Source organism: Labeo rohita, chromosome 22 (assembly GCF_022985175.1).
Source record: "Labeo rohita strain BAU-BD-2019 chromosome 22, IGBB_LRoh.1.0, whole genome shotgun sequence".
NCBI lineage: Eukaryota > Metazoa > Chordata > Actinopteri > Cypriniformes > Cyprinidae > Labeo > Labeo rohita.
In genome coordinates, this window is record NC_066890.1 from 64816 (window position 1) to 80154 (window position 15339).

Consider the following 15339-nt stretch of genomic DNA (forward strand, 5'->3'; position numbering starts at 1 on the left):
TCCAAACAATATTGTCTGTCAATTGATTCCAATATGAATAAACATAAGGCTAAGACAAACTGTCTCACTGAAAATTAGCTGTTATAGAACTGTTGTGTGATGTTTATTCTCAAATCTCGAGAGATTTTGTGAGATCTCTCATGTTCACAGTCGGGACTCCGGGTGAAAATCTGTTGGTGTGTGGTGTGCTGTCTTTGTGAAATCATGGCACACCACACACTATAGGAGCAAAACGGTTAAATCTAGGATTTTTTGTCCTTTATGTTTGTAGTCTTTCACATTTTAAAGATGTGTGAACCCAGCATAAAATCCCACCGGCATGATAATCTTAATAATATCATGTGTGTAATGGGCCACGATTTTCAAATCTTGTAGTGTGTGCGTGTTTAAGATTTTAGGGAAGATAATCTGCAAAGATTAATGATACTGACCTTTTTAAGGGGACTCAAGATGGCGCCGACCAGTGCAGTGGCTTGCCATCGCTCCTCTCTGTTTTTTAGTTTGTTTGTGTTTTATGTTTTCTTCTACGTTTTAATTCATTCATGTCAGTCACTGAGGATTTATGACTCCACTACCCTGCTGCAAATTCGATCTCAAGTTGTATACTTGGCGATCAGTAATGTGAACAAGTGTGCTTTTCCTTATCACACACTGCCGCCGTATCTACGGCGCTCTCCGACTGGATGTGTGTGCTGCAGGCGTAAGCGCCGGCGCCGGCGACGACGAGGGAGACGTGCTGGCGCTCATGTAAGGCAGAGATTCCGGCGGGGGTCTTCTGTCGAGGTGCAGTTTGCAGATGATACCGGCAACATGGATCGGGCTGCGGATCTTCGGGGCTGGCGATGTTCTTTCTTTCTGCCTGTGCATCCAGATGGAGGTTCGTCAGGGCTGCAGTTTCTCCATGATACGAAGATTTCATCACACCGAAGAGGTGTATGCCTGAGCAATTTGAGCTGCCCTAAGACGGTAAAGTTGGGCGCTATCACAGCAGCCCCCACGGTCTTGCACACGCTACAGATGGCGCTTGTAAATGCGCGCTCGATCCTAAATAAGACCTTTATACTAAATGATTTTATACTGTACAATGCTTTGGATTTCCTTTTTATCACTGAGACTTGGATAAATGGGGATGAGTGGAGTCCCTGTGTGGATATCTGCCCACCTGACTATATTTTAAATAATACCCCGAGACAAGTGGGTCGTGGTGGGGGTTTAGCTACTGTTAGTAAGCAGCAGTATAAATGCCACCGCTTATCGTCCACATGTTACTCGAGTTTTGAGGTTCAGCTCTTAAGGCTTGAGTTTCACAAGCCTGTTTTGGCAATTGTTGTTTATCGACCCCCAAAGTACTCTCCAGCGTTCATTCAAGAATTTTCAGAGTTTTATCCACCATGTTATTATCGTCCGATTATATTTTACTTGTTGGGGATTTTAATATTCACATATGCTGTCCTGGGAAGCCTTAGGTAAAGGTTTTTTCAGACCTAATGGACTCGTTTAATTTTAAACAACATGTACTTGGTCCCACTCATGAGAAAGGACATACACTGGACCTTGTTTTTTCCTTAGGTGCATCTGTTTGTGATGTTGTTGTAATGGATGCCTGCCTTTCAGATCATATGCCTGTCACATTTAATTTAAAAATTTGAACGTGTGGAGCGCCAGCTTTCTGGTTTATGCTCACGTATAATTACTCAGTCTACACCGCAGGCGTTTGGTGATACTTTTAGCTCAATTTTAGATGTATCCTGGCTGGAGTCTGCATCTACTAAGGCTGACCCTGATGAATTACTTTCTGCTTTTAATTCGGTGTGTTCTGGAATTTTAGATTCTGTTGCCCCATATAAGATTAGGTCTAGTAAAGTCAACCTCCAGCCCTGGTTGAATGATCATACACGTACGCTTAGACAGCAGTGTAGGCGAGCAGAACGGGCCTGGAAAAAGGACAAACTTACGATCTCGCAGCAGATTTTAGTAGATTCACGCAAGGGATATCAGAAGGCTGTGAAGGAGGTTAAATCAGCCTTCTTTTCAAAAATTATATTGCAGCACTCAAATTCACCAAAAACCTTGTTTCAATCTATTAATAGGTTTTTGAACTCTCACACTGCGTCATTACCATCATCTACAGAATGTTGTAAAAAGTTTTTGAATATATTTTCAGGAAAAGTTAATACAATCAGAGCTAGTTTTAGTGCTTTGAAGGGCTCGACAGGAGGTATTTTAAAAAGTGTTAATAATTTTGATCAATTTGATATGGTTACTACTGAGGATATTAAACTGATCATTGACAAATTGAAATGACCCGCTGCAAGTTGGGATGTTTTGCCTTCTGACTTGTTGTCCGCGACGTATGATTATACTGGGTCTTGTATTACTGCTATTGTTAATTGCAGTCTTTATACAGGCATTTTTCCTCTTAGTTTTAAGCAGGCGGTTACTCAGCCCCTTCTTAAAAAGCCTAACCTTGATCCTTCGGATTTTAATAATTACCGCCCCATTTCTAAGCTGCCTTGTATTTCCAAAGTATTGGAAAAGGTAGTTTTAACACAGTTAAGTTCGTTTCTGGCCAATCACGAGTTGTTAGATGCTTTTCAATCTGGTTTCAGAGTAGGACACAGTACTGAATCTGCTTTACTGCGAGTTTCAAATGACATGCTACTCATTGCAGACTCAGGGACTAGAGGAGCTTTAATTATGTTAGATCTGAGTGCAGCCTTTGATTTAATTGATCACAATATTCTTATTGATCGGTTGGAACATGTAGTGGGGCTGAGAGGGACGGTTCTAAAATGGTTCTCCTCGTATCTAAAAGGGCGCTCATGTTCTGTTAGGGTTGGGGATTTTTCCTCCAAGTCAATTGTTTTGGAGTGTGGAGTACCACAAGTTTCAATATTGGGCCCTATTCTCTTTTCTTTGTTTCTTTTGCCCTTGGGCATCATTTTTAAGAAACATGGTATCTCATACCATTTATATGCAGATGACATTCAGATATATTTACCGATCAGTCCTGGAGTCCCAAGCACTAATCAATCCTTGGTACTATGTCTAAAGGAGGTGATTACCTGGTTAGAGCAAAACGGCCTGAAGTTAAATGCCAGCAAATCTGAAGTTTTGGTTTTCGGGGCAAACAATGACGACAGGGACTTAGGGGGCCTTCTTGGCTCTTGGGAAACATATGTTCAACCCAAAATAAAAAATTTAGGGGTAATTTTTGACTGTGCTCTTATGTTCGATCATCAGGTCAAAAATGTGGTAAAAAATTGCTACTACCAATTACGGACAATTGCGAAAATGAAGTCTTTTCTGTCTGTTCCTGACTTAGAAAAAGTGATTCATGCATTCATCACTTCTCGTTTGGATTATTGTAATGCTCTTTATGTTAGTATCAGTCAATCTCTTATTTCGAAGCTGCAGATGGTACAAAATGCTGCCGCAAGGCTCCTTACTGGTGTCAAGAAAAGGGAGCACATTACTCCGGTTCTAGAAAGACTTCATTGGCTTCCTGTGAAACAGCGAATTCAGTACAAGGTTTTGTTGTACGTTTATAAAGCTGTGCATGAGTTGGCCCCGGAATATATTAAGGACTTGGTGCGTATGAACTCTTGCAGAGCACAAAGGTACTCCAATTGTCTTCAATTGTTTGTACCGAGAACTCGCTTAAAAACAAAAGGGGATCGAGCTTTTTCAGTTGTTGGTCCTAGACTGTGGAATGCACTTCCCCCTGATGTAAGGTCTGCATCCTCAGTTGCGGTTTTTAAATCTTGTGTCAAAACGTATCTTTATTCTGTCGCTTTTATTTCCTGATCTTGCCATTGTATGTCATGTATTTTATGTATTTTTTTATTCTTTTATTTTATTTTAGTTTTAGTTTTGTTAATTTTTACAATCTCTTGGATGTTCAGTCCTTTGGCCTACAAAGTAGCATAAAGGGCTATATAAATAAATGAGACTTGAGACTTGAGACTTGACTAATGTGTGCACTGCAACCAGATTTCATAATCAGTTAGGATTTTAAAAATGCTGTAGTGTGAGCCCAGCTTTACATAAGTAATGTGACGTGTTGCTTGTCACAGTAAAAACACAAGAGACAGAGACATTGATCATGTGATGCTGGACGGCTGTGAGCTGAAGCTGGAATCTGCACTGATTTTACCAGCGTTTTCCTACAATCTGACCAAATCTATTTTAAACTGTAATGATTCACTATTACTGATGTCATTAATAAAGCAGGTGTTGTTGTATAAAGCTCTGACAGTGTGCTTTTGTTCTCTTTCCTCCTTTGTGTTCAACATTAAAGCTTGATGATAATTTGATAAACGTTTTTCACAAATATTAAAAAGTATATATTTGTTCACATATTAGAGGTAAATTAATCTCTTTAATATCAAGTGAAGTTTACTCACCTCAGTTTACAGTTTGAGTCTCGTAGCACATCAATGAGCTGCTGCTTTGAGTCTCCAATCTTATTGTCTCTCAGATCAAGCTCTTTTAGAAACTGCAGTGCTTTTGTGTTTGTCAAAGACTGAGTTAAAGAAGAAACATCTGTAATTCCACAGCCATAAAGACTAGAAAGAGACAAACAGAGGAAAATCATCTTACAAATAAATCATTAAGGTGAAGAATTTTTCACAAATATAATGTGAACTCAGACTCATCATGAGATTTTGAGTATAAAGTGTTTTGGTTTAAACTGTTGAAGTGATTTTAATCATTTTGATTCTTGTATGTGAATGTTACTGACCTCAATCTCTCCAGTTTACAGTGTGAATCCTTCAGTACGTCACATAAGTGATTCACTCCTGTGTTTTTTATTTGATTCCATCTCAGGTCCAGTTCTGTCAGGTGTGATGGGTTTGATTTCAGAGCTGAAGTCAGGATGAGACACTGTTCCTCTGTAATACTGCATCTACACAGACTGAAGACAGAAAGAGAAAAGACAATGAATCAGACAAGTGTCAAGTTTATGTGAGTAAATTTATCATGTGTTAACACCATACAGTGTAATAATTAAAACACTGCCAAAAAACCTTATATGACCATAAACAAGAACAGAAGAAAAAAAAAGATTAAAAAAGTAGATTAAGATATAGGATCAACCACATAACTACTTAAAAATATCATTAAAAATTGAAAATTGAGTTTAAAATTCTGTTTCTGAATTATAATTTATCTAAAGACATTTTAAGAGTATTTTATAATCAAACTTTATCAATCACTTTTTTTTTTTTTTTTTTTTGCAATTGACATTCTTTATTGTACAGTATGAATGAATGCAAGTAAATGCAAATAATAATAATAATAATAATTTGGTCCATTAACAATTAATTGGATTGCTATCATTTAAGTTATTTAGATGAAAGATCAGAAGGACTCATAAATTAGAAATACATTATGTGTATAATTAAATCATTTAAGCACTCCAATTTGCCATAAAAATAATAACTGTCAACTTTAATTTCATGGTGACTTTATGAAAGTAAACAGTAATCTTTAATCACACTGTCACTGCTGTACAGTATAATGATACTAACTCTAGTTTCTCCAGCTTGAATTGTGTGTTCATCAGTAGATCACTGAGGTTTTTCACTCCAGAGTCTTCTAGTTTATTCCATCTCAGGTTCAGTTCTCTCAGGTGTGATGGGTTTGATATCAGAGCTGAAGTCAGGATGAGACACTGTTTCTCTGTAATACTGCATCCAAAGATGAAAGAAGACTGAAGACTGAAGACAGAAAGAGAAAAGACAATGAATCAGACATGTTGTTCATGTGTGAGTTATATTGATCATTAATAAACACCATACAGTGCAATAAATAAAATGTTGCTAAAACCTGAAAACAAAACAAGTAAATAAATAATCATACAGCCATAAACTAAAACAAAAACAAAACTATGATTTGAGGATATTAGTTACATTTCAAGTCTGGAGAATCTTTAGTCAGACCAAAAAAAATAAATAAATAAATAAAACATCGTTTGTGATTTGTAATGTAATTGAGATACAGGGTCAACTATAGAATCACTTTAAAATAATATTAATGTAAAAATGGAGTTTAAATGTAACAAATAAAAAAAAATTCTGTTCATAATTCAAAATTTACTTCAAGACATTTTAAGATTGTAGTTTACAGTCAAATACAACATTTTGTGATCATATTTTGTTCTTATTGTGATGCATGTCTGAGTGAAACAGCTTTTTTTGAAGAAGAAAAATGCAGGTCAGGAATTCATTTTTGATGAGAAGCTGCATAATTGTTGTTTGATATTGCTGTGATCTCATGTGACTGACAGGTTTAACACCCTCAGGTCATCAGACCAGAGAAGAAATGTTTTTGTGAGGGGAAAGTTATTTTCATTAAAAATCACAAGGGTACATTCATTTTTGGAAATAAGTTATGTACCAGGATAAATAAATCATAATAAGCACTGAAATAGTCTACTTTGATTTTGTGATTTTAAGAAAGTAAAGAGTAATATTTAACCATGCTGTAACTGCTGTACTGTACTAACTCTAGTTTCTCCAGCTTGAATTGTGGGTTCATCAGTAGATCACTGAGGTTTTTCATTCCAGAGTCTCCTAGTACATTTACACTCAGGTCCAGTTCTCTCAGGTGTGATGGGTTTGATTTCAGAGCTGAAGTCACAGCAGAACAACCTTCAGCTGTCAATTCACAGTCACTTAACCTACATTGAGAGAAAGAGAGAAGATAAGAGAAACAGATAAAGCTAACAGAAACACTTAATACAAATTTCAAATGTTTAGATCACACAACAATTTACTTTGCAAGTATCCATTACACAAAATATATAGTATAAAATACAGATTAACTATACAAAAATATATGAATATACACAAACATATACAAATATATATTGTGCAACAAACAAGGTAACAGTCAGTGATGGTAATGGGAAGTTCGTTTTGAAAGGGTCATGAAACCCCAGACTACTTTTTTCTGAGATTTTAGCAGAGGTGTTTGTGTTTCACGTCATAGAAGACAATGTTAACATCTGTTATTTTAATTATTTAAGAAAAATGGTTCATTTTGAGGTTTTTGTGCAATTTTTGTCTTTTAGGTTAAAAATTACATCATGTTGACGTCACAGTTTGTGACACAGTTGTGATTATGACTATAGTTCTCAATGCTGCGTCAGTGCCTCATAATTATTCATGAAACTGTGTGTTCTTATCCAATGAGAAGATGCTTTTCTTAATTATTCACAACAGCATGTGTGACAGACACTTCAGACTGTGAGATTGTGTACATTAACTGTGAGAAACATTCATGGATCAAAGAAGAATGTTGGCTTTTTTTTTGTAAGAGTTTGGAACAAATGCGATTCATTCAGTGAGTGTAACCGGTTTCACAGCTCCTTGATGCAAACTATTAAAAGGCTTCTAAACACAGCAAAAGAAGTTATAAAAGTTATTAGAGGTGCTCAGACAGCAGAAGTGTGAAGAGGCTATGTTGTGGATGTGTATTGTCCCTGATGATGCTGTGGGCCCTCATGATGACCCTAGTGCTGTAAATTAGAGCTGAAGATCTTTGCCCGAACTCGATGAAACCCGATGGGTTCGGGCGGGCTCGGGCTTAGGCTTAATTTATATAATTTTACACAGGCTCGGGCTCGGGCTTGTGGTCCGGCTTGCGCGGTAAATGGGCGGTCATGTGATTCGTTTTGATTAGCGCGAGAAAGATGCGAAAATGGATGCTGAGGAAACGGAGGCTTGCCTCTGGTGTTCAGTGCTGCTGGACGCACCATCAGTGACCGCAGCATCGCGCTGAAACTACAGTGGATTCAATAATTTTCCTCCACAAAAATATGTAGCCTAATCTTGGTGAGTAAAGGTTTTTCAATTATAACTAAATATTAATTGACTCTTAAATGCATAATGTAGACAGAGTATATAGGCTAATGTTGGCATTATTCTATTACATTTCAGATGCTATTCACCGTCGCGTTAAGGCCGGATTGTGGAGAGAAGTGGCAAAGCAAATCCCGCGGAGCCTTTATCTTAATTTCGTTATTGCCAAATACCCATCATAATTCAGAATTTATCTTAATTTAATTTGTTAAGAAAGAGTCTTTTTTTATTGGCGCGTTGGCCTATTTATAGGCTAAGTGTACGCCTATAGAGTGCCAAGATGTTGACGTTACAGAGGACTTATTTTATTTCTTTGTTCCAACTTCCAAGTGGCCTATAGCCATACGTTAGTCATTAATAAATTATGTTAAAACATGTATGAATGACTCATTCGTGACAAAAGGCAAAATAGCTGTGTGCTTGCGCATATTTGAATAATGTTGGGCTGTAAACGGGTTCGGGCTTTTAAAAAGCTGTCAATCAAAATATACTTGTCGGGCTCTGGCTCTGTCGGGCCTAACTTTAAAGGCCCGATTACAGCTCTACTGCAAATATCCTGAAGTGATAGGAAGGTTACTCCACAAATGAACTGTGCACTTTTTAACAGTGTTGGTCAAGCTACTTGGAAAATGTAGTGAGCTAAGCTAACAGTTACTCTTCATTAAATGAAGCTTCACTACACTGAAGATTAGGGATGCACCGATATCACTTTTTCCAGTACTCGCCCGATACAGATACTTTTATTTTTGGTATTTGCCGATACTGATATTTTTTTATTTAACCAGTAAATTTGTAAAATATTGGGTACAGAAACTAAAATAATATGTGTAATGTTAGTTGGTTAACTTTATTTATTAAATAGATACAGTCAAACCAAAATTTATTCAGATACCTTTTCTCACATTATCAGACAACATTTTTCACATTATCATAAACTGTGTCCTGCACCCACTAGTTAAAAAAAACAAAAAAAAAAAAAAAAAAAAAAACTAAAGGTTAAAAAAAAAATAGGTGGTGTCGTTTTATTTTTACACTTAATTATGCCCATTAAAATGTGTTTTGTTACTTTCACTGTTCAATTCTTTTTTTTTTTTTTTTGCTCTATGGTACATCTTTAATTTAATAGCATTAAACTGCATTTTGTTGTAAAAATGCAGGGAACCACTCGACATGAATCTCATGTTTTCAGAAATAAAAAGTAGCGTTTTTTTTTTTTTTTTTTTTTTCATCTGAAACATGCTGCTATTTGGGCTATAATCTAAAGAGACTCAAATTTACAAACACTCATGAAGCAAGCAAAACATGCGCAACGCGCTCAAGTAAAGCACAGCGTAGCGCATTTCACAGACTGCTATAGTTTCTAGAGGTCGACCGATATTGGATTTTACCGATACCGATAACTAGGTTGGACCACACTGGCCGATACCGATTAATTGACCGATAGTTTTTAAAGTGGATACTGAACGGAAAATAAATAGTACTCTACAATTAAAAAAAAAAGTAGCCTACTAAACCATACTTTGTAAATTAATAAAAAATATTATGATTAGTTCTATATTGATCATTATCATTAGTTAATTGTTCATTAATATTAACAAAAACAACTAACATTTTTTTTTAATATATCAGTAAATGTTGAAATTAACACACTTAAGGAAAAAATACTTCTATTCTACAGCTTTTTATCAATCTTAATGTTACAAATGGACTCATGTTGTAAAGTGTTACCATTACATCAACAATCAAGCTAAAGATGGCCATCTTTAAATATCTATACAAGGTACACAGTATTGAAACTGCATACTAGGGGTGTGCAAAGCAGCCAGTATTTGTATCTGTATTTGTATTTGTTGAGGGGGGAAAAGTATTTGTATTTGTATTCGAGTAAATACAGTATAATACAGTATTCCAGTTTTTTTGCGTTACACTTCTACACACTTTTTTTGGCTGGTGGACCAAGAGATGGCTCAGCAGTAGCCACACTCTTTTCTGTTTGGTTTCCCAAATCCATGTGAGGAGTTTCAACTAAGTTAATGAGTGACTGGAAGCTATGCTAAGGTTAACTGGGGAGCCGCTCTCTAAACGTGGGGTATTAAAATTGCTTTTGAATCCGCGCGCGCGTTTTACTTTCGGTTTGGTTTTAACGATGGCGCTAAACTCTCTGCGGTGCTGAGCGTGCATTCTACAATACAAGACATTAATTTAACAAAGCAATTTGAAAGTGGTGGGACACAAACGGGATTTTGAAAAGTGTGTCCCCAGTGGAAATAACGCCCTGCGTGAGTGGAGTTATCATTTGATGTGAATGTATGCCGCGTTGTACAGTATATTGAGACGGAGGCGCCAGAATTGCGTCTGACAGAATGTGCGCTGTAGCACGAAATATAGTATATTTCTTCAAAAGCAGATTGTGGAGACATTTTAATTGTCCACAATCAAAAATCGTCATATCACACACCCCTAATTGCAATGTAGTTTGTGCAAATCCGTAACAGAGGTTGGTTAAGAGAGGAAAAAACGGCCGGTTCCGAGTTTCAGCGGAGCGCAGTGTCAGTGACAGGGACTGATTGACGGCTAATATCTAAAATCTGCATTAAAGTTAAGAATGTAAAGATCAGGTTTAGTTAGTTATGTAATGTTGGAGAGAACGTCGAAACTTTCACTGTATCAGCTTACAGCAATCTGGGCAGTAGTTAGGCTAGCGAAAGTTTTGTAAAGAAATAAAAACAAGTCGCACCACAACAATTTGTCGCACTCACACAAATGCTTCCAAATATATTTTGAGCCCTGCCCCCACTCCCCCGACTCTTGAATGTCACTCACTCATGCCGGCATGCACTGCGGTCTCATGAGGAAACGCAGCTTTTTGATATAAAGTTTTTCTTGTTCCTGAATACAATTTTTTTTTAAAGTATTTGTTCGAAATAAGTATTTGTAAAAAAACACGCTATTTGTGCTTTTCCAAATACCGTATTCGGCTCCACCCCTACTCCATACATATGGATATTGTGTACTTTCACAATTTAACTGCTTCTATTCTAGAACATTTGTGGTTATCTATATTAAAATAATTAGTCACACAATGGGTAAAAGTTCAGCGCCATCTAGAAGAACTCGCAGCTATCCGGTATCACACACACTGGACGCATCGAATTCAGTTCAAGCAGCGGTCTACAAGACTTTATTTGATCACCAAACGGGCAAAAGTATACTGCCGTCTTTTCTCCACTAATGCAGCATCTAGTCAACCAATTCATCACTTTGTAATGACATGAAAACATGCACTACAGTATACTGTACACAGCGTTTCATTGTCAACGTTTTAAATCCGCCTTTGAAGTGTCCCGCTCTGTGCAGCGCGCAGTGTCATGTGTCTAAACAAATGGCACGTGCTGTCAATGATTTCTGCCACTAGAGGCTGTTCCCTTGCTGTATAACAAAGACTCTATGGACTTTGTTGTATAATGAGGAAATTCTGAGCCGCTCCAGCAACGGACCCGACCCGGAAAAACTATCGGCATGGATTTTTGCCGATAACCGATAGCTCCGCCAATCAACTATCGGTGCCGATTAATCGGCAAAACCGATACATCGGTCGACCTCTAATAGTTTCACTTTCACCGTACAGGAGTGTTTACAGTCGTACATGCTTAAGGTTTAACAATCTTTTTTAGTGAATACCCCAATACATTTTGTTTTATATTTACGAATTAGTTTTAATTTAAATGGTGCATGTGCTAAGTGAGCTAACATCAATAAAGATCACGCAACAAAAATGCGCGCTCTCTGTCTTTATCTTTGGCGTGCGCTCTCTCTCTCTCTCCCGTTAAATAACTTGTGCATTGCTTTACTTACTTGTTTTTGACACGTCCGACCGAACAACGAACATTCCAGTAACATGTAACAGTAACTACAGTAACATGGCACAAATAGTACTACATCCAAGCTGTTTTTAAAATGTATTTTTTTATATCGAACCAACTTGCTCTATGACCTCCTATGACCTAAACTGCTTATTTTTTTAGAAATTAAAAAACAAACTAAGCCCCATTGTATTTTTTTTTATTTAACACTGTATCTAAGTTGGTGTTGTGGCTTTATTGTATACAGATACATTTATATGAATTGTAACACTTCACAATAAGGTTCATTAGTTAACATTAGATAACTAGTATAGTTAACATGATCTAAGAATGATCAATTTAATAATCTTAAGAACAAGATGGCTGTGGGTGGCTTTTGCATTTGTCTGTTTTAATCTGTTTTATGTTATGTTTAATGCAACGTTCTTCATCAGTCTTAACCTATGATCGACGGTCTCTTTTAAATCTGGAAGAAATCTCAAATAAGCTACTGAATCAAGCGGTGATCAATTTGCAGTATGCCCCTCTTCCCCTGTTGATGTCGATACCTGACTATCTACGCCGTTGGCCATGCTCCCTACTGGCGAGAAGGCGCAGGAGATGACGCGGAAGAAGGGGTGGCCTAGCGGTTAAGCTAAAGCTCATCCAGCGACTCCATCGGGAGTCTCAGTTTCAACTGGGGATCCATGCGGAAGGCTTGGACGGGAATCGCTTTATCCATTGGCGCTTGCTGGAACCAGTGTACGGATGGATTATTCCTGTGTTTCCCATCGCGCCGGCGCCTCTCCCTATAGTTCGCTCACCTCGGCTTTGTCATGGAGGAGTGTGTACGGACCATCTCCGCTCGCTACCTTGGGCCAAACAATCTGCGGTTCCCTCTGAACACTCGCTTCGGCTTAGGATGGCTTTGATCAACGCCAGATCAGTAGGCAATAAAACTTTTATCATTAATGATTTTTTCTCTGCTAGTAAATTGGACTTTCTCTTTCTCACTGAGACTTGGATACCACTGGGGATCTAAGTTCCTTTTCTGAACTGCTTCCCTCAAACCGCTTGTTTTTTAATTCTCCACGCTTAACGGGGCAAGGTGGAGGTTTGGCCTCCATATATAAAAACATTTTTTCCTGTCATCCTGTTGTGTCAAAAAATTAAAAAAAAAATTATGTTCATGTCTGTTGTGCTGCTGATTCTCTTGCAAAGGAATTTTTTAACCTCTTAAATGCTTTTGATCTAACTCTTCAGGTCATTGTACCCACTCATCAGCATGCTCATACACTAGACTTAGTGTTAACTTATGGCTTTTCTCTTTGTGATCTAGAGGTGTGTGAGAATGGTTTCTCTGACCATAAGTCTGTGATGTTTACGTTGTTATCGATGTCTAATGTATCTAAGCCGATCTGTTCTGTTTGTCGGTCTCGGCTTATTACTCCAAGTACCAGGGAAGATTTTTCCTCATCTTTTAGTGAAGTGTCTTTACAAATGGATGTTTTGAACTGTGATTTAAGTGCTGAAGAGGTCCTTCTCCGGTTTAATTCCACCTGTGCACATGTTTTAAATTTAGTGGCACCTCTAAAGACACTTTATCATAAATCGAGACCTGAACCATGGTTAGATTCTACTCGCTGTTTTAGGCAAATCTGTAGACGATTTGAGCGAAAATGGAAAAAAGATAAACTCCAGGTTTCTCTGCAAATGTTTAGAGACTCATTATTCCGCTATCAGAAAGCTGTAAAAACAGCAAAATCAAGTTATTTCACTGAAATTATAAATAAGAACTGTCACAAACCAAAAATACTTGTTAATATTCTTAATGCTGTTATTAGGCCCTCTCCTAGCTCTTTTACAGAAGTGTCTTCACTATCACGTGATGATTTTCTCAAGTTTTTTAGATAAATGCTTTACGAATTGGGATAAATGGGGATAAATTTTGTCTGATCCTACGTTTCCCATTAGTTGTACTGCAGTTTTAAGTAATTTTACTCCTATTACTGAAAAGTATCTTATAGATTTAGTGGCACATCTTAAACCAACAGGCTCTTCAATAGATGTGGTTCCCCCATATTTTCTTAAACAAGTTTTGGATGTGGTGGGTCCACACCTTCTGTGTCTGATAAATCGTTGTTTAGAAACTGGAACTATACCTGATCTGCTAAAACATGCAACAGTTCGTCCTCTGCTTAAAAAACAGGGCATGGATCCTACTATTTTACCAAATTATAGGCCCATTTCCAACTTGTTGTTTCTTACAAAAATGATGGAGAAAATAGTTTTTGCAAATTTTTTTAGCTGACAATGTGATCTTTGAAGTTTTTCAGTCTGGTTTCAGAAAATATCACTCAACTGAGACTGCTTTGTTGAAGGTTTTTAATGATATACTTTTAACGTGTGATTCAGGCAACTACGCTGTTCTTGTGCTTTTAGATATTACTGCCGCATTTGATACTATTGATCATGCTGTCCTCATTGATCGATTGGAATACTGTGTAGGTATTACAGGTAGTGCATTGGAGTGGTTCAAATCCTATCTTAGTAACAGAACCTTCTCAGTGAAGATAGGAGAGTTCTCATCTAGAAATCCTGTGTTAACCTGTGGGGTTCCTCAAGGATCCGTTTTGGCTCCTATCCTTTTTTCTTTATATATGCTTCCTCTTGGTTCCATTTTTAGAAAATATGGACTGTCTTTCCACAATCATGGGGAAGACTGCTGATTTGACAGTTGTCCAAAAGACGACCATTGACACCTTGCACAAGGAGGGCAAGACACAAAAGGTCATTGCAAAAGAGGCTGGCTGTTCACAGAGCTCTGGAAAAGATGTGGTAGAAAAAAAAGTGTACAAGCAATAGGGATAACCACACCCTGGAGAGAATTGTGAAACAAAACCCATTCAAAAATGTGGGGGAAATTCTCTTGAACAACAGATGGCGTCAGAGGTGTCTCGCCTGGGCTAAAGACAAAAAGGACTGGACTGCTGCTGAGTGGTCCAAAGTTATGTTCTCTGATGAAAGTCAATTTTGCATTTCCTTTGGAAATCAGGGTCCCAGAGTCTGGAGGAAGAGAGGAGAGGCACAGAATCCACGTCGCTTGAGGTCCAGTGTAAAGTTTGCACAGTCAGTGATGGTTTGGGGTGCCATGTCATCTGCTGGTGTTGGTCCACTGTGTTTTCTGAGGTCCAAGGTCAACGCAGCTGTATACCAGGAGATTTCTAAAAATCCTTTCTTTGTATTTGTCTTAAGTAATATTCTAATTTTCTGAGATACTGAATTTGTGGTTTTCATTAGTTGTCAGTTATAATCATCAAAATTAAAAGAAATAAACACTTGAAATATATCAGTCTGTGTGGAATGAATGTATGCATTATACAAAATTCACTTCTTGAATGGAATTAGTGAAATAAATCAACTTCTTGAAGATATTCTAATTATATGACCAGCACCTGTATATATCTCACAGACTCAACCTTTTCCGCACAATGATGAGACCTGTAACATTACCCGACATCCTCTGTCGCAACCGCCTTCGAGCACCAACCTTCATCGCGGACACCGCTCTACTTGATAAGCACCAAGCTAACCACAACGGCGAAGCTTAACACCGCCTCCACCGGCGA

At 37.6% G+C, this 15339-nt stretch overlaps 1 protein-coding gene across 1 annotated transcript in view; it reads right to left on the reverse strand.

The window, feature by feature from the left end:
• Nucleotides 1-1903: 1903 nt before the first annotated feature.
• LOC127154146 (protein NLRC5) overlaps nt 1904-15339 on the reverse strand; it is a 65400-nt gene continuing 51964 nt past the window's right edge. Inside the window, exons 19-23 of the mRNA XM_051095554.1 lie at nt 6512-6685; nt 5535-5723; nt 4745-4918; nt 4407-4568; nt 1904-1934 (exon numbers count right to left, since the gene is read on the reverse strand). Coding sequence (XP_050951511.1) covers nt 1904-1934; nt 4407-4568; nt 4745-4918; nt 5535-5723; nt 6512-6685 — 730 coding nt within the window. The remainder of the gene's footprint in view (nt 1935-4406; nt 4569-4744; nt 4919-5534; nt 5724-6511; nt 6686-15339) is intronic.